This window comes from Narcine bancroftii, chromosome 3 (assembly GCF_036971445.1).
Source record: "Narcine bancroftii isolate sNarBan1 chromosome 3, sNarBan1.hap1, whole genome shotgun sequence".
NCBI lineage: Eukaryota > Metazoa > Chordata > Chondrichthyes > Torpediniformes > Narcinidae > Narcine > Narcine bancroftii.
The window spans coordinates 6398628-6424709 of NC_091471.1; the positions used below are offsets into that span (position 1 = coordinate 6398628).

General features: G+C 45.6%; 1 protein-coding gene across 7 annotated transcripts in view; it reads right to left on the minus strand.

Moving 5' to 3' along the window:
* The window catches only part of exoc6b (exocyst complex component 6B), an 866329-nt gene that overhangs the window by 732868 nt on the left and 107379 nt on the right, over positions 1 to 26082 (minus strand). For all 7 annotated transcript variants that reach the window (XR_011353246.1, XM_069923433.1, XM_069923435.1 and 4 more), the window contains exon 5: positions 13663 to 13708. Coding sequence is in view for 6 of the 7 variants with exons in the window: in XM_069923433.1 (XP_069779534.1) it covers positions 13663 to 13708 (46 nt within the window). In the remaining variant the exon portion in view is untranslated. The remainder of the gene's footprint in view (positions 1 to 13662; positions 13709 to 26082) is intronic.

Consider the following 26082-nt stretch of genomic DNA (forward strand, 5'->3'; position numbering starts at 1 on the left):
CTCTGTATGACAAGCATGTCGCCTGCCAGAGGCAAGATTATTCATTAAACTATAACAACTGTTCTGGTCTTAAAGCAGGAATTTCATTCTCCGAATTTGCAAAATCAGCTGTGAGTAAATCTTATGTTTTACGGTAAAAGAAGGGCAGTAATCAGAACCTTCAGGTTTAATCACAGGAACAGCAAAAGGTAAATACCCTGAGGAGGGCAACAGATGCTGCGCTCGTTCACATGGTTTTGCTTTTGCAAAAGGGAGGGAGGGAATGCTGCAAACGGTGAGTCATTCTGAAGAGAAAGAGAGAGAACACAAGAACAGAACAGCTGAAACAGGCCAACAGGTGACTCAAGCCTACCCCACCATTCAATACGATCATGGCTGGTCTTTGCTGGCTTCAACTCCTCTTTTTGTGCCAGTTCTCCATACCCCTCAAACATTCACCCATCTCTTACTTTGGGGAAGGAGATCTCATTGAAACATGTCAAATGTTGAAAGGAGTGGATATAGTAAATGTAGAAAGGTTATTTCCCATGGTGGGAGAGTCTAGAACAGCAGTTCTCAGTCTTTCCACTCCACCAAACCCCCACCACCTCACCTACCACCTTAAGTAATCCCTTAGCTCTATGCTTAGTAAGGGATTACTTAAGATGGTGTGTTACTGGTTAAAAAAAAGGTCGAGAACAACTGGTCTAGGACAAGAGGGCACAACTTCAGGATTGAAGGGCGTCTGCTCAGAACAGAGATGTGGAGGAATTTCTTTGGCCAGAGGGTCGTGAATTTGTGGGATTCATGGCCACAGATGGCTATGGAGGCCGGGTCGTTTGGAGTATTTAAGGCAGAGATTGACTGGTTCTTGATTAGCCAGGCCGTAAAGCAAAGGTTTTGGGGCGAAGGCCAGGCAGTGGGGCTGAGTGGGGCAATGGATTAGCTCCTGATAGACTCGATGGGCTGAATGGCCTATTTCTGTTCCTATGTCTTATGATCTTAAATATATCTAATGATCTAACCTCCACCACTCGAAGAGGTTTTGAATTCCAGCGATTCTCTACCCTCTGAGAGAAGTTTCTACACACCGTTTTAAATGACAAGCTGCTTATTTTGCAGGTCCCATTGTCTGTGATTTTCACATGATTGAACACATCTCAGCAACACCTCTTCAAATATCCTTCTGGTCTTCAATGTCTGAATAAGGTCACCTTCCATTCTTCTCCAAGGAGTGCAGGCCCAAACTGTCCAGGTTCTCTTGGTCGGGCAACATTCTAATCCCAGGACTTAGTTTGGCGAATCTCCTTTGGTCAGCTCCCAATGCTATTCTATTCCTACTTCAGGGAAGGGGACCAAAACTGTGCATAGTCAGTCTTCCAGACCTGGCCTCACCAACGTCCTGGACAAGTGTAAAATAAAACCTCCCTATTCTTAAACTCCAATTCTCTTTGCAATTAACACCAACTTTCCTTCACCATACGGGGCAACTGCCCACTTTTTCTGTGACCCATGCACTTAAAAAACCTCGATCCATCTGAATTTTACTCATTTGTCATCTCTCTCCATTGAGATAGAGAGGGAAATAGAGAAGTGATTGGTGTGGCAGTGAAGAAAAGTGGGAGGGTGGAGCCACTTCATGTAGATCAGGCCTTTTGGCCCAACTCATCCATGTCAACCCATTTGGTACTCTGGCTAGTTCCCAGTCTGTCTGCATTTGGTCCATACCCTTAAATTAAATTTAAATTTAGACATACAGCGCGATAACAGGCCATTTCAGCTCACAAGCCCATGCCGGCCAATTAACCTACACCCCCCACCCCCGGTGCATTTCAAAACAATGGGAAAACCCACGCAGACACGAAGAGAACGTACAAACCCCTTATAGGCAGCGTGGGATTCAAACCCTGGTGCCAATTGCTGGCGCTGTGAAGGCGTTGCGCTAACCACTACACCAACCGTGCCGCCCAAGGTCTTTTCAAGATCACAAGACAGAGGAACAGAACCAGGCAACTAGGCCCATCGAGTCTGTTCTATAAATCTACACTAATCTACTCTATACTCGTTCCAATTTCTGGCCTTTTCCCCCATATCCCTTGATCCCCTCACTAATGAGATCCTTGTCTATTGCTTGTTTAAATACTCCCAGTGACCTGGCTTCCACTGCTGTATGCGGCAGTGAGTTCCACAGATCCATTGTAATTGTGCCCACTTCTACACTTTCCTCTGGTAGCTCATTTCAGATATGATCCATCTTCTAAATGGAAAACGTTGTCTCTTATTCTCTTCTTAAATGTCTCCCCTCTCACCTTAAGCTTACGCCCCCACATTCTGGAAATGTCTATCCTGGCCAAAAAGACTGAGCATTCATGATTTTATGAACCTCTCCAAGATCACCCCTCAGCCTCCTACACCCCGGGGAATAAAGACCCAGCCCATCCAACCTCCAACTCAAGCCCTCGATTCCTGGCAATATCCTTCTCACCGGACAACCAGAACTGCTGTGGTATCACCAGCGTCTTGTATAGATGAAGCATGAAGTTCCAGCTTCTGTCATCAATACCCTACACAATGAACACAGCCATGCCAAAACGCTCTCTTCAACCACTTGTCCACCTGAGTGGCCACTTTTGCGGACTTTGTACCTGTAACCCTGAGTCTCTCTGTTCTACAACAGTCTCCAAGGCCCTGGCATTCACTGTGTAAGCCTTACCCTGCTTTGACTTTAAGTACACCACCTCACTCTTGTTGAAGTTAAATTCCATTTACCACTTCTTGGCCCACCTTCCCAACTAATCTACATCATGTTTGTGACACAGTATATAGATATGTTTTGGGGAGATAAATTGAGAAAGGTTTGTTAGTGTAGGTCACATACAAACACTTTAAAACAGATCTTATTTAAAATACTAGAGCTCTGACCCATGCTAGACAAGTCAGGGTCAACAGTCTTTGCAAGAGCTTTGGAGAGTGTCCAAGAGACTTCACTAATAGATTGTTGTTTACAAAAAGGCAACAGATGAAATATCTTATTGGATCCGCAGTTTGTCTGGAGCTGTTATAAGAGGGTCATGTGGTTTTGCAACAGAGAGAGTCTAACAGGCTTTCTCTCAGAGGGGGGGGGGAGACACAGAGATCACTTCTACAGTGTTACAGGCAGCAACAGCAGCTGGGTCCGGAACAGGACAAGCTGGCAAGCTTGTGGAAAACCCCATTTAGAAGATGGGTTCTTCGTTCAGCCTGGTCAAAGCCCCTGTGGTTCATGCAAGAGGAGAGGATTGGCTACCTAATGCTTCACTTGGAATAAGGGAAACAAAAAGGAACTCTGTGGTGACCTGAAAGGAAGAGGTGATCATCTGGAGAACCCTGAGGGGGCAAGCTTCACCAGCAAGACACTGAAGTGGCTGATTAAAAAGGAACAACTAATCTCTCTCTGAAAATCGACAAGAACCTTCCTGAGCGGTAACCATTTACCTTTCAAGCACCAAAGCCTGGTAAACTTTATAAACGTTAAATTCTGTGCACAGTATAAAAATTGCCTGCAATCAGTGAACTTAGAGGAATGAGAAGTGAACCAAAGAACTTTTCTGAACTTACACACACATGTTACATAGATATGCGCTTAGAATTAGAAGGGGGTTAAGTTATGTTAGGTTAGTTAAGTCAATAGTGATAAGTTAAAGTATGATTCTATTTTCATGTTTAAAGATCATTAAAAGCAACTTGGCTAACATGGCCTGTTTCTGCTTCGTATATGGTTATATATGGTCTAAGGAACCATTTGCCTTGGTGTATCGATTGCTTCTGGGTTTATGCGTCCTCTGGGCTCGTAACATTTTGAAAACAGATATTTTTCCTCACTGTCCACAATACCACTAATTTTGACAACATCTGCAAATTTACTAATCACGTTAACCTCCATGTCTTTCACATCGTTAACATAGATAAGAAATGTCAGTGGACCCAGTACCAACCTTTGTGACACATCATTGGACACAGAACTCCAATCAGAGAAACATCCCCCATGACTCCCCTCTAAATCCTTCCACAAAGCCAAATTTGAATCCAATGTACTAGGAGAAACTCTACCCCACCACACACACACCTGAAAGCAGTCTCGTGCACTGTGTTGAAGATAGATGCGTAGCAATTAGTGCAACACTGGCACAGCACCAGCAATTGGAACTGAAGTTCAAATTCTGCGCTGTCTGTAAGGAGTCTGCACTTTCTCTCCATGGGTTTTCCTTGGGGTCTTGGGTTTCCTCCCACCATTCGAAATGTACCAGAGTTGTGAGTCAATTGGGTGTAATTGGGCGGCATGGACTCCTGGTCTGAAAGGGTCTGCTACTGTGCTATATGTCTAAAAAAATTATTGAAATGAAACATGACATGACTTGGTCCTATTTTTAATATATTCATGTTTTTGCCATGCCTTGTCACAAGCAAATCCATCCTTAGTTGCCATTGAGAAGAAGCAAATAAGGCATTGTCTTTGAACTGTTTCAACCCTTCAGGTGAAATTGTTTCCACAGTGCTCTCAGGGAGGGTGTCCCACGATTAGACCAAATGATGATAAAAGATCAACAATAACTAAGAGGATTTTGGACAGGTATCTGACCAGGCAGAGATATAGATCACATGGAGGCAGATAAATTTTTACATTTTTTATTTAAATTTTAAACTTAAATTTAGGCATACAGCATGGTAACAGGCCCTTTCGGCCCAAGAGCCTGTGGCGCCCAATTATACCCAATTGACCTACAAACCCCCGGGTCATTTCGAACGGTGGGAGGAAACTGGAACCACGGGGAAAAATCCATGGAGACACAGGGAGAATGTACAAACTCCTTACAGACAGCGCGGGATTCGAACCCCAGTCCCTGTCGCTGGTGCCGAAAGAAGAGTTGAGCTAACCTTGAGATTAGTTCAAATTGGGATCATGGTCAGTGCGTACAATGTGGACCAGAGCACTGTTTTGGGCTGTACTGTTAGGTGCTCCATCTATTTACAAGTCAGAATAGTGTGTAACTTATTGGGGAACCTGCAGGTGCCCCCATGCACCTGCTTCCCTTTCGCCCCTCTTGCTGGTTGAAGTCATGGGCTAGGAGAAGTTCTGAATAAAATAGCCCTGATGAGTTCTGAACAGGATTCCACATTGTGCAATCAGTGGGAGGAAGAAATAATGAAGAAAAACAAGCGTGTTTTTTTGTTCTAAAGAGCCTTGCTCTTTTATCACATTCCCTTCAGAATGCCCTAAAGAGATGCAGGGCCAAAAAGTTATGTTGAAACATATTCATGAGTACAATACATGACATCAAATCTGCACTCAGCAAAATCCCACAAAGCAATAGTGATGAGATAATCTGTTTACACAGAGGTTAAATTACGGTTTTAAAAAATATGGCATCATACAAGGGCTCAAGATGCTCCCAGTGAAAGAAAAAAAATGGGGTCGATTTTAACCACCTGACCAAAATTCAGCAATAATGCGGCTCTCTCTCGAATCACTGAATAACCAGCCAGCTTGGATTTTTGAACTCTAAAATTTCTGGCACAAACTCTACCTCTTGAGCCACAGATGACACAAAGGATCGCCAGAATTGAAGAAGGTGGTAGGTGAGAGGCCAGGGAGGAGCTCCCGAGGAAACAGGCATAGGGGACAGTAGGCTGTGTCAGTGGGAACACAGTGAGGCTGGGAGGAGGAACAATATTTCAGAAAGAGGACACAAGGCAGCACAGTTAAGCGTAGGTGGGTGGCACGGTTAGCGCAACTCTGTTACAGCGCCAGCAATTGGACCAGAGTTCGAATCCCGCGCTGTCAGTAAGGAGTTTGTACTTTCTCTCTGTGTCTGTGTGGGTTTTCCACAGAGGCTCCAGTTTCCTCTCACCATTCAAAAGATACCAGGGGCTCTAGGTCATTTGGGTGTAATTGGGGCAGCACAGACTTGTATGTCTAATTTTTCTTTAAATTTAAAAAAAACTAAGGACTGCTTCTTCCCCTCTGCCATCCCGTGGATCTCCAGCTGAGCTGGAGTGGCCGAAAAAATGCACATCTCCTCCACTGAAATCATTCTAGGGACGGATTGACGGCGCAAAGAACAATTCTCTTGTCTCTATTAGTTAGTGCTAAGGGGTCACTGTCTGTTTCAGCTCCAGTATTTGCAGATTCTTTGCTCTCCAAGTGCTAAGCTTATGTTCTGCTGCCACCTAAAGACAAAAGAGGAAAACAATTTGCTGGAGGAACTCCAGCAGGACAGGCAGTGACATGAAAATCAAAATAAAAACCCCCGGGGGGATTCCTCCAGCAGTTCTTTGATCAAGGAGTCTTCTATGGAACATAGAACATTACGGCACAGAAACAGGCCCTTCTAGTCTGCACCAAACTATTTTTCTGTCTAGTCGCACTGACCTGCGCCCAGCCCACTGCCCTCCAACTTCAAAATCATTGCCGTGGTTCACTTTGGTTGCAGCTACAATCAATTGAAATTCTTTCAGGCTGTACTAAGAGGCTGATTTAAGTTAAACTCTAAAGTACAGGTTGATTTAGAAATCTGTTCTTTTTTCCATAGCTGCTGCTGGACCTGAAGGTTTCCAGAATTTTATTTGCCAGCCATTCAAATTCCGTTCACCATTCCCGCACAGGGATGTCTTGTCTTGTCATGCCAGCATGAGGCCACAACGTAACCTTGAAGAACAACACCTAGTACTCCTCCGGGTCTGTAAGACCACAGTCAGCCTTAAACCCAACAGAATAACATAGGTTCGTTTTAATTTTAGGTGTTCCCCCCCTCCCCCCACCCCACTCCCTATCTGATTCAGTAACTGCACATCCTGAGAAGACTGAGTCGGGCAAGGCTCCCGGCCACCATTATGTCAACCTTCTACAGGAGCTCTATTGATAGCATCCTGGTCGGCTGCATCACAGTGGGGTACGGTTGCTGCAGAGAAATGGGTCGGAGGTCAATTCTCAGGACCATAAGAGGGCAGAGAGGATCACTTGTCTCCCTTCCACCCCACACCCCCAGCCCCCCTCCATCGTCATGATCTACCAGGATCATTGTCTGAAAAGGGTGCACAGAATCGTTGAAGACCCCTTCCACCCTGCACTCGGCATCTTTCAGCTCCTCCCGTTGGGGAAGAGATACAGGAGGATCAAAGCCAGCACCACCAGGCTGAGGATCAGCTTCTTCCCACGGACAGTGAGAATGCTGAACGACCAAAGGAACTGCTCACACTGACCATCCGAGACTCTTATACTCGTGAAGCAATATTTATTTATTTATTTGTGGATGAATACTTGTCCCGCATATGTTTTGTTTGTCTGTAAGCGTGTTATGTCTGGTTATGTGTCTGCATGCTTTCCACCGAGGACCGGAGAACACTGTTTCTTCAATTGGTACTTGTACGATCATAGAACATAGGAACATAGGAAGTAGGAAGAGGAGGAGGCCAAAAATGGCCCATCGAGCCTGCTCCGCCATTCAATACGATCATGGCTGATCTAATTTAGGAATAAACAGAAGGTAATAAACTTGAACTTCCATTGTTTCCATCTCTTCAATGACCAACTCCCGTTCCTATTTCTCTCCCTAACCTCTCCTCCTTCTGTGGTCTCTCCTACATATCTCTCCACCTCTCTCATTTTCCATCCAATACCCTGTCAACTTTTAGCCCCTCACCAAAGTCTTCCTCCGCTGCCACCTTTCCACTTTAAGTCTCAAAGGTTTCCAATCCGAAATATTGACTGATCATTCCTACCCGCGGATGCTGCCTGACCCATTGAGCTGCCAGCTGAGGTGGTGAATGCGGGCTCAGTTTTAACATTTAAGAAGAATTTGGACAAGCACATGGATGGGAGAGGTATGGAAGGCTAGGGACTGGCTGCAGATCAGTGAGGCAAAGGCAAAAAAATGGATCAACACAGACTAGAAGGACCAAAGGGGCCTGTTTCGGTCCTGTAATGTTCTCTGGTTCAGGGTTTAGCGTTTGTACGATTGATACCTCCATCACCATCTGCGCCAGATGCAGTGTCAAATCTTCCTGTGTTCTATCCTGCTGCTCAAGTTAGCTTCATTAATCTGGATAATATTTTTAAACATGATAACTGAAACCAGTATTGGGTGCCCCAGCCCTTCAGAACTCAATTAATAAGCTCCCTTGGAATACTTTTGCAATGTTACAATGAGTAGTCTTCCAGCATTGCTTCCTTCCCAGAGGCAGAGTGATCACACAGATGAGACATTGAGTTGTAACTCCCGTGGATCCCAATCTCAGCCTGAAAGCAGTACGAAGAGTGCCATCAAACACGAAAACCCTTGCTAGGAGGAGCAGTGTGAAACAAAGGGTGCAGCGAAACACAAAAGCCGGCAGACGCGGTGACCGGAAGTGCTGAAGGAACTCGGGTCATGCAGCGTCCGTGGGAGGTAAAGATAGACAACCAAGCCAAGGCTTCGGGCCTGGGCCCTTCTTCAAGGTACAAGAAAAAGCAGGCAGGTGCCTGACAGAAAAGGCCAGGGGAGGAGCACAGGCTGGCAGACAAAAGGCCATAATTGGATGTGGATAGGAGGAAAGGTGTGAGTTGTTTGGGGCTCTGTGAATGCAGATCTGGAAGAAAGCAGGCATTGGGATAGGGAAAGGGGAGAGACAGGGAGTGATGGGTGGGAAGGTGGGGGTGGGGAGGAATGCTTAATGGAAGCAGGAAAAGTTTTTATTACATTTTAAATTTTAGACATACCTTTTCAGCCCCTGCCGCCCGATTACATGCAATTGACCTCCAAGCCCCGTACATTTTGAGAGGTGGGAGGAAACCGGAGCTCCCGGAGGAAACCCACGCAGCCACGGAGAGAACGTACAAACTCCTTGTAGACAGCGCGGGATTCGAACCCAAGTCCTGATCGCTGGTGCTGTTACAGCATTACGCTAACCGTACTGGCCTTATGGACGTCGATGTTAAGAGTGCGCGGATTCACGGGTGTTTATAATCATTCCTCACCAACCTCCTTTTCCTCAAAGAACCTGCCCTGACTCAATGCTTGATGCACCCCATGCTCAGCTGTGAAGTAAAATAATCTTGCGCTTACTCCATTCTCACTGCCCTTTCTCAGTTTCTCTGCACTCTACTGTGCTTTATTTGCTGTATGTTTTGAAGGGATGACTTGCGGAATAGCATGCAAAACAAACCTTTTCACTGCATCTCACTACACATGGCAATAAACTGGAACTTGATGAGTGAGCCAAGTCTGGCAACAATTTGTTCTTTGTGAGTTGGCTGTAGAATTTCCCTTCCCTTCTTCTTCCCCACCATGTGCCCCCCCCCCCCCCCACCTCCACCACCATCAGATGCCTGAACGATGAACCTATGGGCACAACCTCATTTTGTAATTTTGCCCCTTGTTCTGCACAATACCATTGCTGCAAAACAACGAATTTTGTGACATATGTTTAAATTTAGACATCCACAGGCCTTTCAGTAAGCCAGTGCTGCCCAATTACATCCAATTGACCTACAAACCCCCGGTACGTTTCAAATGGTGGGAGGAAACCAGAGCCCCTGGGGAAAACCCATGCAGACATGGGGCAAGCGTACCAACTCCTCACACACAGTGCGGGATTCGAACCCAAGTCTCAGTCGATGGCACCGTAATGGCTTTGCGCTAACTGTGCCGCCCTTCATAACAATAAACCCGATTCCGAAGCAGACAGTTAATCTGGAGCAAAAACAATCTACTGGAGGAACGCAGCAAGTCAAGCGGAGTCAGTGAGAGAAAAATCATTGTCGACATTTTGGGACAGAATCCTTCGACACTAATGTGCCTCAATGAAGAGCTCTGCCCAAAATGTCGACAGGTTGTTTTTCCTCCCACTGATGCGGCTCAACCCACCGAGTTTCTCCAACAGATTGTGTTGCACTCCGAATACCAGTAATCTGCTCAGTCAAAAGAGGAACATTGTCAAAAATTGAAAAGTCTTTTAATTTCCAATGCAATTCTCTTTCTGTATTATACTTCAGATCAGATATCAGATTTGTTGTCAGAGTACATACATGACATCGCATACAACCCTGAGATTCATTTTCCTGTGGGAAAGGAAGAATTACCACTTATTGGTAGTGCAAAGAAACTGTACACAGCGTGCACATGAAAACAAATAAAGAATTGGAAACAAACTGACTGTGCGAGACAGAGAGAAAAAAAAATGAAGTGCAAAAGTAAAGGGCCTAAATGAGTCTCTGATTGAGATTGTCGTTGAGGAGTCTGGAGTCTGATGGTGGAGGGGTAGCAGCTGTTCCTGAACCTGGTGGTGCGAGTCTTGTGGCACCGAGACCTCTTTCCTGATGGCAGCAGCGAGAACAGAGCGTGTGCTGGGTGGTGTGGATCCTTGATGATCGCTGCTGCTCTCTGACCGCAGCATTCCCTGTAGATACTCTCAATGATGAGGAGGGTTTTGCCTGTGATGTCTGGGCTGTGTCCACGACCTTTTATTAGGCTTTACACTTGGGGGTATTGGTGTTCCCCGCTAAAAAACTGATGCAGCCGGTCAGAACACTTTCCACCACACATCTGCAGAGATTTGCCAGGATCATGTAAAACCTCTGCAAACTCCAGAGGAGTAGAGGTGCTGACGTGCCTTCTTCACAATGCCATTCGTGTGTTTGGTCAGGAAATATCCCCCAAGGTAGTGAGTCCGAAGAACTTAAATTTGCTCACCCTCTCCACCTCGGATCCCGCAATGATCACTGAATCGTACACTCTGGTTTTCCCATCCTGAAGTCAACAATCAGCTCCTTTGTTTTGGTGACATTGAGTGTGAGGTTGTTGTTGGTGCACCATTCAGACAAGTTTTCAATCTCCCTCCTGTCTCCTGACTCATCGCCTCTTTTTATTCAACCCATTACCGTGGTATCATCAGCGAATTTGTAGATGGTGTGGTTGTGTATGAAGACCTCCACTCCATTCTTCCATACGACATAGGAGCAGAAATAGGCTACTCATCCCATGGAGTCTGCCCCGCCGTTCAATCATGAGCTGATGCATTTTCCCACTCAGCCCCATAGCAGACCTTCTCTCCCTAACCTTTAATGCCCTGGCTAATCAAGTACCTATCAATCTCTACCTTAAATACTGTACACCCCATGGCTTGGTCTCCACAATTGCCTGTGGCCACAAATTCCACAGGTTCATCACTCTCTGGCAAAATAAATTCTTCCGCATCTCTGTTCTAAGAGGACTCCCTTCAATCCTGAAGTTGTGCCCTCTTCTCCTAGACTCTCCCACCATGGGAAACAATCTTTCTATATGTTCTCTATCCACACCTTTCAACATTTAAAATGTTTCAATGAGATCCTCTCTCATTCTCCTATATTCCAACGAGTACAGGACAAGACCTGTCAAACACTCCTCGTTTGATAACCCTTTCATTCTTGGGAATCATTCTTGTGAACTGACTCTGAATCTTCTCCAACGTCAGCACATCATTTCTTCAGTGAGGAGCCCCAAACTGCTCATAATTCTCCACATGAGATCTCACCAGTGCCTTATAAAGATTCAACATCACATCCCTGCTCTTGAATTTACCTTCTTCACCACCGACTAACTCAACCTGTAAGTGTACCTTCAGACTATTCTTCACGAGGTCTCCTGGGTCCCTTTGTATCTGGGTATTTTCAATTTTCTCCCAATTTAAAAAATAGTCGGTCCGTCTATTTTTTTCTACCAAAGTGCATGACCGTACACAATCTGACATTGTTTCATTTGCAACTTTTCTGCCCATTCTCCAAGTCGTTCTGAAGCCTCCCAATTTCCCCTGCACTACTCGCTCCCCCATCTACCTTCTAATCATCTGCAAACTTGACCACAAAATCATTCATTCTATAATCCAAATTATTAATATACAACATAAATAGGAGTAGCCCCAACACCGACCCCTGTGGAACACCACCAGCAACTGGCAGCCAATCCTTGAATTTCAACTTTCTGCCAATCAGCCATTGCTCTACCCACGCTTGTATGCTTCCTGTTCTACTACCCACTCTGGCATGTTTCCTGTTCTACTACCCCCGCTGGTATGTTTCCTGTTATCCCATGGAGTCCTGGTTTCAATCTGATCAATCATGACTTCTTTCCAAAACCAAAATAATCCTTCCTACATTGTGCCCAGACTTGATCACAGGTTTGTCTCACCAGATTATGCATAGAATATTAAAACGTACCCTTATGTATTTAAGCCCCTCAGATATAAAAATCAAACCTCCTAAAAGAGTTAGTTTCTTTATAAAAACACACAGCTGGAGAAACTCAGCACGTCAAACAATGTAAGATTAAGTTACAAAGCCGCCAATAGTTCGGGATTGAGCCCTCCATCAAGGTAATGAGTAAAATGTCGGCAGGCACCCAAACATATTTTCTATTGATACAGGAGGCTATTTATCAGCCAATACGGTTTCAAACTTCTAGAGCTACACTCTGAAGAGTATACTGACTGGTTTGGCAATACAAGTGCCCAGGAGCACAGAAGGGCTGCAGAAAGTAACAAACACAGCCAGTTCCATCACAGGCCCCGACCTCCTATCCAGTGCAGACATTGACAGGAGGTGTCTTCCTTAAGAAGACAGCCAACATCATAAAGGACCCCCATCACCTTGGATCACAACCTTTTCACACTGCTCCCTTCAGACAGAAGGTACAGAAGCCTGAAGACCAGCCCCTCCAGGTTCAAGAACATTTTCTTTCCTATGGCCACGAGGCTCTTGAACCTCCCTCCCCCTTGTTACACTAATCAGGGGCCGCTCTGACACCACAAAAGGATTGACTGCACTATTTTAATGCCTTTTTCTTGTATGATGCCCCCTGTTAATATTTATTATATCATATGTATTTTTTAATCTTTCATTTAATTTAATCAGTATTTTGTCATGAAGTACCTATTCAGCTACAGCAAGTATAAACTTGTACAGTGTCTACGACAAGAAATTAATTGTCACTAAATTATAATTAAAACATGACCTGCACATAAATTTAGACATACTGCACAGTAACAGGCCCTTTCGGCCCACAAGCCCTTGCTGCCCAATTACACCCAATTGACCTACATCCACCCCCCCAACCCCCTCCCCAGTACGTATTTGAACTGTGGGAGGAAACCAGAGCCCCTAGGGGAAAACACCACGCAGACACGGGGAGAACGTACAAACTCCTTAGAGACAGCGTGGGATTTGAATCCTGTTCGCTGGCACTGTAACCATGTTCCACTAACCACTATGCCAACCATGTTGCCCTATACGTTCAGAGCACCATATACCTGCAGAATGACTGAAATCCCTTGGTCAATACATTCTTTGTTCTTGCCTCTCGTCTCTTTGGCTGCACCTTTTACCAATTAGCTCCTACTTTACTGTTAACTCGTGTTTACGTCTGGTTGTGCGTCTGCCTGTTTTGCACCGAGGACCAGAGAACTTCGTTTCATCGGGTTGTACTTGTACAATCAGATGACAATAAACTTGACTTGAACTTAGTCAGCTTCACAGATAGATTTCTATTTTCATTCTCGGATAAATCCTCCATTCCCACTGCCCTTACTGCCACGAGCAGATAAAGACAAGGTCTGTCAGGTCTGAAGTCAACTGTTACACTGCCCTTGAGAATCTGCACAGCTGGGGGAGAAAACAAGGCCAAGAGTTCATTTTACCTTTTAGTCTTCATCTGTTCTTGTAGTTTGCTGTACATCTCCAATACTGAGGGAGGGAAAAAGAAAAAAAAAACATCAAACACTGCTGTAGGATGATTTATTTCGTTATGTGTGTCATGCTGTATTATTTCTTTCATTTCCTCTGGCTAACAGGATGCCTTAACACACAACCACTAGTCACTGAACTCCAGATCTCCAAGCCAAGTTTGCACAATGTGGTCTACACATCCCTGCACCCAAGCTCGTGATAACTGAGAGCACATAGTCCGTGTCGCGCTCACTGACCACCTGTCAAGATGACAGCTGAGTTTAGCAAAGGACAACTTGCTGCCCTACAGCTCACTTCTGAAGCCCACTGACTAACATCTCGATTTCGATCACAGAGAAAACAATTCTCCTTGGACAGAACATGCTATTTCATCTTCAGTGGGAGAAAAGTCTCTCCAAATACAGTTGGAATAATGCTGTAGCGCTAAGAAATGACCAGCAAGCATTCCACCTGTTATGAGTCACAGAGAAACAGGCCCTTCGGCCTAGTGAGTCTCCACAGTCCATCAACAAAAAGTTAGGAGGGCTAAAATGCTCTGTAATGTGCATGCCAGGCAAGCTTAAGGAGAAACCGATGATTGTAGTAGAAACACATAGAAACGCGAGAGGAACTCAGCCAGTCTCACAGCCTTGAGGAAGGGCTCAGGCCTGAAACATCGGTTGTATATCTTTCCCTCCTATGGAGGCTGCGAGACCGGCTGAGTTCCTCCAGCATTTCTGAGTGTTTTTACTACAATCGTAGCATCTGCAGACTTTCGTGTTTCACTTCAACCACAGCATTTGGCCCTTCAATAGGGAGCAACGCTATTATTGCTTGGGAAGAACAAAAGAGAGAACTTGTGCATGGGTCCAGAGGAAGTAGCCAAGGTTTATTAATGAGGCCTCTACATAGGTATTCACCAAACTGAAGGACATGGGTGATGGTGAGAAAAGGGAAGGTGTGCAGATATTTTAGGGTGGACATCATGGAGGTGGATGTGCTGCATGTCTTGAAAAACATTAAAATCGAAATGAATTGTTGTCACACATCCGGACACACAGTGTAAAACTTAATTTGCTTGCTACAGCAAGTTAGTCCATACTTAAATACAGCAGCTGGTGCAAAACTCCAGAGAGTTCAGTTAGACCGTGAAACAGCAGCACATTTTGAAAACAGATTCAGAGCCTCGAACAGAAATGTCAGCAATTCTGATCCCCCCCCCCACTGATGCTGCTCGGCCCGCTGAGTTCCTCCTGTTTTCCACTCCGGATTCCAGCATCTGGAGCCTCGCGTCTCCAATCTGACGGAGGGACAACACTGGAGGTCAGAATTAAACCCAGATTCCCTGGACCCATGCAGCTCAACTGCGCTGGTCCCCAAATTCGGTTTCATTCAAATGAACCGCGTTCTGATCATCAACTCATCCACTCTCCCCAAGCTATGATTCTGAATTTGTAAAAATATCTGACAACAAGAATTCAAACTCTTTTGCACCTCTGGTTTCTGAGAGTCCATATATCGGAGGACCTCTCCTGCGGCAAGCCCATCAAGGCCAGTGTGAAGAAGGCGCATTAATGCCTCAATTAATGTAAGCGTAGAGGCTTACAGCTCCAGAGATCGGGACCAGGATTCAATTCGATTCCGGCGCTGTCTGTAAGGGGTTTGACAGCGTGGATTTCCTCTAGGTGCTCCGGTTTCCTCCCATCATTCAAAAATGTACCAGAGGTGTAGGTCAATTGGGTGTACTTCAGTGGCACTGGTTTGTGGGGTGTTTCTATGCTGTATGTCTAAACTTTTTTAAAAATTAAAGATTTGGAATGTCATTGACTTACTTCGATAGGGGCACACTGAAAAGTATACCGACTGGTTGCATCGCGGCCTGGTTTGGAAATTCGAATGCCCAGTAACATAGAAGGCCACAGAAAGTGTCAGACACATCCAAGTCCATCATGGGTACCAACCTCCTCTCCGATGTGAACATCTATGTGAGCCACTGCCTCACAAAGGCAGCCAAAACATCCTGAAGGATCCCAACACACTCTCTTCCCACTGCTACCTTCGGGCAAAAGGTATAGAAACCTGATGTCCAGCATCTCCAGATTGAATGTTTTTTTTCACCCAACTGCTATCAGGTTCTTGAACCTTCCCACACCATCAACTTCAAAGATCTCTTTGCACTCTCAACTGTCAATATTTATCTATCCTTTTATATTTAGAATCATAAAACCATTGAACATTACAGCACAGAAACAGGCCCTTTGGGCTTTCTAGCCTGTGTTGATCTATTTTTCTGCTTCATCCCACTGACCTGCGCCCAGTCTATAGCCCTCCATAACCCTCCCAACCATGTGCCTGTCCAAGTTCTTAAATGTTAAAAATTGAGCCCGCATTCACCATCTCAGCTGGCAGATTATTCCACACTCCCACCAGTCACTGTGTGAAGAAGTTCCCCCTCACATTCCCCCTTAAACCTTTCCCCATTCAGTCTTAATCTATGTTCTCTGGTTTGTATCTTAATTACTCCTAAAATTAGATTCTCCTCATACATCACAGATTTGTCAGGCAGAATTAAACTATGCATCACACATCAAAAATTAAACAGTAATTGTGTGTCCTGAATCCAAGATCTGCCAATCTAACATCTCTTATAGAACCGCAGAACACTACAGCACAGAAACAGGCCCCTTCGGCCCTTCTAGTTTGTGCCGAGTCATTATTCTGCCTAGTCCCACTGATCGGCACCCAGCCCATAGCCCTCCATGCCCCTCCCATCCATATACCTGTCCAAATTCTTCGTAAATGTTAAAAATTGAGCCCACATTCCCAATTCAGTTGGCAGCTCGTTCCACACTCCCACCACTCCCTGCATGAAGAAATTCTCCCTAAACCTCCCCTTTCACCCTTAACCCACGTCCTCTGGTTTGTATCTCACCGACCCTCAATGGAAAAAACCTGTCTACATTTAATCTGTCCATCTCCCTCATAATTTCAAATACCTCGATCAAATCTCCTCTCTTTCTTCTATGGTCCAGGGAATAAAATCCTAACCTGTTTAACCTTTCCCTGTAACTCAGTTGCTCAAGTCCAGCAATATCCCAGTCAATCTTCTCTGCACTCTTTCTATCTTATTGATATCTTTCCTGTGGTTAGGTGACCAAAACTGCACACAATTCTCCAAATTTGGCCTCAACAATATCTTCCACATAAAATACAACTGCAATACTCAGTGCTTTGATTTATAAAGGTCAATGTGCCAAAAGCTCTCTTTACAACCCTATCTACCTGTTAAATCACTTTTAGGGAATTATGTATCTGTATTCCCAGATCCCTCTGTTCTACCGCACTCCTCAATGCCCGACCATTCACCGTGTTCGTCCTTTCTTGGTTTGTCCTTCCATAATGCAACACCTCACCCTTGTCTGCATTAAATTCCATCTGTCATTTTTTCATCCCATTTTTCCAGCCGGTCCAGATCCTTCTGCAAGCTTTGAAAACCTTCCTCACTGTCCACAACATCTCCAATTTTAGTGTCATCTACAAACTTGCTGATCCAATTGACCACATTATCACCCAGATCATTGATATAGATGACAAACGACAATGGTCCCATTGATTTATGAAGGTCAATGTGCCAAAAGCTCTCTTTACAATCCTATCTACCTGTTAAATCACTTTTAGGGAATTATGTATCTGTATTCCCAGATCCCTCTGTTCTACCGCACTCCTCAATGCCCGACCATTCACCGTGTACGTCCTTTCTTGGTTTGTCCTTCCATAATGCAACACCTCACCCTTGTCTGCATTAAATTCCATCTGTCATTTTTTCATCCCATTTTTCCAGCCGGTCCAGATCCTTCTGCAAGCTTTGAAAACCTTCCTCACTGTCCACAACATCTCCAATCTTAGTGTCATCTACAAACTTGCTGATCCAATTGACCACATTATCACCCAGATCATTGATATAGATGACAAACGACAATGGTCCCATTGATTTATGAAGGCCAATGTGCCAAAAGCACTTTTAGGGAATTGTATATCTGTGTCCCCAGATCCCTCTGCCCTACCACTCGCCTCAGTGCCCTTATCCGTCTTTTTTCTCTCAGGACACATAATTTATAATTGCTGATTGTTAGTGTGTTTATGTACCTGTGTGGCTGCAGTGTATTTACACTGTACTTCATATATACCAATATACAGTACATGACAATAAATTCATCACACCATCTCATCGGAGCCATTTCTGCAGGCATTCTGTTCTCTAGGTAAAATTTGAGCACATTTAACTGATGAAGCAATGATGCTGCCATTCATATTGAACCAGGGGATCTATAAGACCATAAGATATAGGAGCAGAAGTAGGCCACTTAGCCCATCAAGTCCGCTTCGCCATTCCATCATGAGCTGATTCATTCTCATACTCAGCCCCACTCCCCTGCCTTCTCCCCATACCCTTTGAAACCCTGACTCTCAGTCTTTGCCTTAAGTACATCCAACGACCTGGCATCCATCCTTAAACTGTGACAAGGCTTTATAAGGCACTAGAGAGACCTTACTTGGAATGCAGGGCACAGTTTTGGGCTCCTTGTTTAAAAAGCTGGAGCGGGTTCAGAATGATTCCTGGAATGAAGGGATTAGCATATGAAGTACATTTGGAAGTTCTTGGGCTGTGCTCCTTGGAGCTCAGAGAATGAGGGGGGACCTCATAGAAAGTTGTTTTCTATGGTGGAGGTCTAGGACAAGAGGCCATAACTTCAGGATTGAAGGGCACCCATTGAAAACAGAGATGTGGAGGTATTTTTTCAGCCAGAGAGTGGTGAACCTCTGGGATTTGCTACCACGGGCGGTTGTGGAGACCACTGATGGGTATCTGCATAGTCAGGGTATCAAAGGTTATGGGGAGAAGGTCAGGGAGTGGGGTTGAGTGGGAGATGATCAGCTCATGATGGAGTGGCAAAGTGAACTCAACAGGCCAAATGGGCAACTTCTGCTCCTATATCTTAGGGTCTTTATTATTCATAAAAATACAAGGCCAAGATGCTTCCTCGACTCAATATCAATTGCTTCAAGAGACACACGCAGTGAAAAATAGCCAGCAGAAAGGGAAGGGGAAAAAAATAATGAATTCTAAAATATGCCACTCAGAAGAACATTGAGGTGTCTCTTTCAAAGAGGAAGAACTTAAACTCCACTTTCAGAACTAAATTTTAGTTGCCATATTTCTCCCTCAAAAGTCATCACTGGTAAGTGATCAATAAGTGGCCAAGAGATGGTGGTGACTCTCAGTGCCAGATGCAATTCACAACCAAGAACAGAAAAGTCAAGCAGCTGTGATAGTTTTCTCCAGTGCAGCACACATTCACAGCTCATTCACCAACATATGGCCACCCATTTCAATTTCCCATCCCCTTGGTCTCATGCACTGCCAGACTGAGACCATCTGCAAGGTGGAGGAACAACACCTCATCTTCCAGTTGGGCACCCTCCAAACGGATGGCATTAACATGGCCTTCTCTGGCTTTTGTTAATCCTCTTACCCCACCCCCCCCCACCCCTTCTTCCCCCATTACCTTCCTCCAAATCTGAGTCTCTCCCTTTTCCCTGTCTCCTTTCACACAGGCAAAATCAATTCTCACCTCTCTCCTTATCATATCCAATTAACACCTTTTGTTGCTCTGGACTCTTCTTCCCCCCCCCCCTCCACCCCCCCACCCCACCCCCAGCCAACACTGTCTCTATTCTGAGATTTCCTGTTTATTCCTTGAAGAAGGGCTCAGGCCTGTAAACTCAGCAAATATATACCTGTCTCCTCTGGTTGCTGCAAGATAGGCTGAGTTCCTCCAGCATGTTTTTACAGTATTGACAGCTTGACTGCCAGCGTCTTGCTGCCCCTTCTGCACCCTTCATCCATCTGCTGCACACGCCTCAGGGCTCCTGTCAACACGCACTGACGCATTGAACTTGGCTTTGGGTTGCTGTGTTTTCTTTTCCTCACCACCATTTGGCTCCCCTACCCACGAGGACCCCTCCTCCGTGGCCTGATGTAGCCCCATCAAGCCCAAGTCTGAATGGCGACCTACGCTGACTCAGTTTATCTGCACTGATGTTGAGCGATGTGATCGATGACATTTGGTCTTGACAACTCTTCAAAGGGAAATGCATCCAAGCACAGCCCAGAGCTTCTTCCCGGCCGGTGAAGCAGGGCAGCAATGGGCTGTGTGGTGACATCGTCAAGTTCCACTGCCTCCTTTTCTTCTTTACCTACACCACTTTCTAACCTTCCCCCCTCCCCCTCCAAGTAGCTCTCCCTCTACCTGTCTCAACTTGCACAATTAGCACCACGCTATTACAGAGCCAGTGATCGGGATCAGGGTTCAATTCCCGTGCTGTCTGGAAGGAGTTTGTACGTTCTCCCTGTGTTTGCATGGGTTTTCCTCCGGTTTCCACTCATCCTACCATCTAATTGGATGGCACAGGCTCGTGGGTCGAAAGGGTCTGTTAACGTGCTGTATGTCTAATCTAAATCTAAATTCTAGGCAATACCCCTTCCCCAGATTCACTCTCCTTTTTCCCCCCTTTGATACCCTTAATATCATCCCTTCCAGCTTCAGTCAAGGATAAAGGGTCCTGACCCCAAATGTTGTCTGACCATTTCTACCCATGGATGCTACCTGACCCACTGTTCCTCCAGCTTCCCGGTACAGTGAGGTAAAAAAACGCCATGGTGGAGAAACTCAGCCGGTCATACCGTGTACTTCATACCGCAACGATCAGGATAAAAAACCAACATTTCAGGCTTGACCCCTTCATCAAGGTATGGGCAAAATGTAGTGAAACATGAAAGTATGCAGTTACTGTGAATCTAGTAAAAACTCGGCAAAATGAGAAGAAACTCAGCCAGTCTTTCAGAGTCCATAAAAAACCAAACATCTATTGCCAACGTTTCAGGCCTGAGCCCTTCTTCAAGGAATAAGCAGAATGAGCCAGATGCAGGAAATCTCAGAAAGTCTCAGAATTCGGACAAGGTTGGCTGGGAAAGGAATCCAGTCCAACAAAAGGTGTTAATCGGATACGATAAGGGGAAGGAGATAGGGAAGAAAGAGACAGAGCTGGGGGGCGGGGGGGGAGAAGGGAAGGGGGGGTGGAGAAGGGAAGGGGGGGGATTAACAAAAGACAGAGAAGTTGATATTAATGCCATCCTGTTGGAGGGGGCCCAGTCGGAAGATGAGGGGTTGTTCCTCCATTTGTGTTGGTCTCAGTCTGGCAATGCATGAGACTATGGACGGATATGTCAGCAAGGGAATGGGATGGGGAATTGAAATGGGTGGCCACTGGGAGATCCACGCTATTGCGGCGGACAGAGCCAAAGTGCTCAACAGAGCAATTTCCCAGTCTGCGTCCAGTCTCTCCCACGTAGAGGAGGCCACAGTAGAAGCAGTAGATGACCCCTGCAGATTCACATATGAAACACTACTTCACTTGGAAGGAGTGTTTGGGGCACTGCGTGGTGGTGAAGGAGGAGGTGTGGGCGCAAGTGGAGCATCTCCTATAGTCACAAGGGTAGGTACCAGGGGGAAGATTGGTGGGGAGGGAGGAGTGGACAAGGGAGTCACAGAGGGAGTAGGTGGCAGAAATGGAGGAGGAGGTTGTGTGGATGCTGAGGCTGGTGGGGTGGTAGAGCAAAAGGATCCTGTTCTTGTTGCACGTGGGGGCGGAGGGGGCCAGGGCAGATGTGCAGGAAATGGAGGATATGTGGGTGAGCACTGAGGTGATGAGGGAAACCCAAGTGTTTGAAAAAAAGGACATCTCTGATGATCTGGCAGGTGCTCAAACAAAATAGTGGAGGGGAGGGGCAGGAGGAAGAGCACAGGTCCGCAGGGAGGAAATAACAGGTGGATAAGGGAGGGAGGGCACACCAGCAAATGGAGGAGGGGGGATGGCTCTGTGAATGAAGAGAGAAGGGTGTGGAGAGCTAAAGGGAAGGAGACAGAGGGATAGTGAATGGAGGGAGAACAGGCAGAAACCAGAGAAGTTTACAATTATGTCATCTGGCACAGTGAGGTGCTGCCATGACTGCAATAAAGCACCCACAAACAGCAACAAAATAATTACTAGAGATGATCCATTTCAGAAACTTTCTCACATGCTCAGATGTTAGTCAGAGCAAACTTCCCTCCTATTCCTTGAACAGTATCAAGAGAACTTCTACATCCATATAAATCCACGGAGAGGAGTTTGCAAGTGATCTGAACAACAGTACTCCAGGTAAGCCAGCTGTTTATTGTGGGTGTCGGTGAGGAGTGGTCATCTAACTCAACACAGGGCTGCTTTGGGAGCCAATAGCTTAGAAAAATTAGCTCCCTGTAAAAGATTCGGCTGGGTTCCAAAATCCTCCTTTGGAAAATAACTGGCTTGTTACCAGTGGTAATGAGCACAAGCTGGTGGCAGATATTGAAAGGTTCCCAAAGATTGGGGAACTGCTCGAAGAACTCGGTAGGTCAAGCGGCATCAGTGGGGGAAAGAGAATGGTCAGTATTTCCAGCCAACACGCTTGACTGAGACTGATTAAATGTAGGACAAGCTAATGTAAAGAATACTGGATGCAGAGAAGGACAGGGCCCCATGCGAGATTGGTGAACCAGGGTGGACAAACATGACAGACAGAGGATTGCCAGATGTCAGTCAAGTGGAGAGAGCCCTCCCCCCTGCCCAATCTCATCCCCTTCCTCTTTGATTCCACATTCCACCCCTTTCTTCCATAAGACCACAGGAACAGAAATAGCCTATTCAGCCGATCAAGACTGCCCTGCCATTCAATCACGTCCTGATCCTTTCTCGCGCTCAGCCCCCAGCCCGGCCTTCTCATAACCTTTAGTGCCCTGATTAATCAAGACCTATCAATCTCTGCCTTAAATAAATAAAAATGGCCTTCCCTCCACAACCACCTGTGGCAACAAATTTCTCAGAGTTACCATCCTCTGCCTGAAGAAATTTATCCACATCTCTGTTCGAAGCGGACACCCTTCAATCCTGAAGTTGTGCCTTCTTGTTCTAGACTCTTCCACCACGGGAAATAAACTTTCTACATCTACTCTGTCCATGCCTTTCAACATTAAAAATGCTTCAATGAGATTTTCCCCCCCTCATTCTCCTAAATTCCAACGAATACAGGCCAAGAGTTGTCAAATCCTCTTCCTTCGATGATCCTTTCATTCCTGGAATAATCCTACTGAACCTCCTCTGAACCCTCTCCTACATCCTTTCTTAAATGAGGAGCCCAAAATCGTTCACAATTTTCCAAGTGAGGACTTGCCAGAGCCTCAAAAGCACATCCCTGCTCTTCTATTCTATTCCTCTTGAAATGAACTCTAGCGTCGCATCTTCACCACCGACTGAACATGTACGTTTACCTTCAGGCTGTCCTGCGTGAGGACTCACAGATCCCTTTGCATCTGGATATTTTCAATTTTCTCCCCATTTAAAAAGTAATTTGCTCATTTATTTCTTCTACCAAAGTGTATGACTGTACATTTTCTGACATTATATTTCATTTATTACTTTTCTGTCCATTACATAATCTAAGACCTTCTGCAGTCTCTCACTCGATAATTTCCCTCTCACCCATCCCCATTCTCTTTGGTTCTACCTGGTCTCTCTTTACACCACCATTCTCACCTTCTCATCAGATTTCAACACAGGAAACCATTGCCTTCTCATCACCCTGTATGATTCACCTTCTTTCATCTAACCCCTTGGCTTTTCTTGGCTATCTCTCACTTTCACAAGATCAAGGAACAGAAGTAGGCTCATCAGCCCATCGAGTCCGCTCCACCATTCAATCATGAGCTGATCCATCCTCCCACTCAACCCCACTCCCCAGCTTTCTCCCTGAAACTCTTGATATCCTGACTGTCAATCTCTGCCTTAAATTCACCCAACGACCTCGCTTCCACAGTCTCCAGTGGCAAGAAATTTTTCCAAATCTGTTTTAAATTGACGCCCTTTTATCCTGAAATTACACCCTCTTGTCTGAAAATTCCCTACCATGGGAAACAGCCTTGCCATATCTACTCAGTCCAGGCTTTTCAGCATTCGAAATATCTCTATCAGGTCCCCCCTCATTATTCTGTACTCTGACGAGTACAGTCCAAGAGTCCATATACTAACCCTTTCAATCCTGGTATCATTCTAGTAAATCTTCTCTGAACCCTCTCCAACGGCAGCACATCTTTTCTCAAATACAGAGCCCAAAACTGTACATCAATGAGATTTCACCACTGCTTTATAGAGTCTCAGCATTACAGCCCTACTCTTGTATGCTATCCCTCTAGAAATGAATGCCTTTGTCTGGCATCTGCCGATCTACTGCCTCTGTCCCAACGCTCCTACCCTGTCCTCTTTACACCAGCTTCTCTTCTACATTTAACCAGTCACGATGAAGGATTTCAGCTCGAAACATTGACCAGTCTCTTTCTCCCACTGATGGTGCTCAACCTGTTGAGTTCCACCAGTAGATGGTGTCTGGCTTCAAATTCTAGCATCTGCAGCCTCCTGTGTGTCATCATGGAACTGTACCCAGCTTTCCCTTAAATGCTAAAAGAGAATGTGAATTAGATTAAAATGTTTGTACAGTGGTTCACTCTTAAACAGCGGAATCATTCCAATACCATTTCCTTGCCCTGCCAGCTCTGTAATGAGTCACACTGCTGGTGGGTGGAAGTAACATAAACACAATCTGTCCTCAGGGCATGGGAGCCTGGTCCCATGAAGCAGGAAGCTAAAGGAGCTCATTATTTCACCAACAGCCTGGCGAAAGAGCAACTAGTCACCATAAACTATCTGCAAGGAGTTCCCTGCGCTATCTGTAAGGCATTTGTACACTCTCTTCGTGTCTGCGTGGGCTTCCTCTGGGTGCTCCAGATCGGATGTAATTGGTCGGAACGGGCTCGTGGGCCAAAGGGCCTGTAACTGCGCTAGATGTCTAAATTTTAAACAGAAGCCATGAGTCCATCGCTCTATCAATTTCATCCTATATAAGTGTCTATGCCTGTGTTAACTATCACTGATGATCATAAATTTTCTAAAACCAAAGTTGATGTCAAAGATGGAAGTCCATTATTTGAAACATGAAGCCCTGCACTGTTACCTCAACTTCTTCACACTAGCTGCAACTGTTCTTTTGTATAGATTGTCTTTATTTTTCTCTCATGTGGTAATTTAATTTATACTGATCATTTGTCAGAGTATTAAAGTTTAAATTTAGACATACGCCACGGTAACAAGCCCTTTCGGCCCGTGATCCCGCCCCACCCAGTTTACACAACCCCCATACATTTTGAAGAGTGGGAGGAAAACAGAGCCCCCGGAGGAAACCCACGCAGACACGGGGAGAATGTAGAAATTCCTTACAGACAGCGCGGGGCTTCAAACCCCCCCAGTCCCAAACGCTGGCGATGTAGCAGCATTGCACTAACCACACTGCCCTACGCACCCATGTAGCTGAAGCCAGCAAAAAAAATCAGTGCATATGTACACTGCATGTGTGTGCATGACAGTAAACTCTCATCATCAGATTATGGGAGGCATAGATAGGGTGGACAGCCAGCACCTTTCTCCCAGGCCATGAGTAGCAAACACCAGAGCACAAGGAGAGAGGAGGAAAGTTTAAAGGAGACACTTGGAGCAATTTTTCTTTACACAGAGAGTTGTGGGTGCCTGGAATCCCTTGCCAGATGTGGTGGTGGTGGAGGTTGGTACAATGGGGACTTTGTAAAAAAAACTCTTGGACAGGCACATAGATACAAGACATATAAGAGGGTTATGGGTGTGAGGTAGGGAAGGTTTCGTTTGTTGAGTAGGTTTCTATTGGTGAGTACAACATCATGGGCCAAAGGGCCTGCACTGAGCCATAATGCTCAATATTATCACTGCATTTTCCCTCCCCCTCGTTAACCAGGATCGTTGTCTGAAGAGAGTGTGCAAAATCAATGGAGGACCCCTTCCACCCCACACACAGCATCTTTCAGCTGCTCCCGTCGGGGAAGAGATACAGGAGGATCAGAGCCAGAACCACCCGGCCGAGGAACAGCTTCTTCCCACGGGCAGTGAGAATGGTGAACGTCCAAAGGAACTGGTCACACTGACCCTCCGAGACTCTCATATTCATGAAACAATCTTTATTTATTCATTTGTGTAGATAAAATACTTGTCCTGCATGTGTATTGTCCATCTGTATATGTGCTATGTCTGGTTGTGCGCCTGCGTGCTTTGCGGCGAGGATCAGAGAACGCTGTTTCGTCAGGTTTGTCTTTTGCAATTAGATGGCAATAAACTTGGCTTGACTAGATCATCATGTGAGCAAAAGGATTTCCCACAGCAATTATCTTGGACCTGGA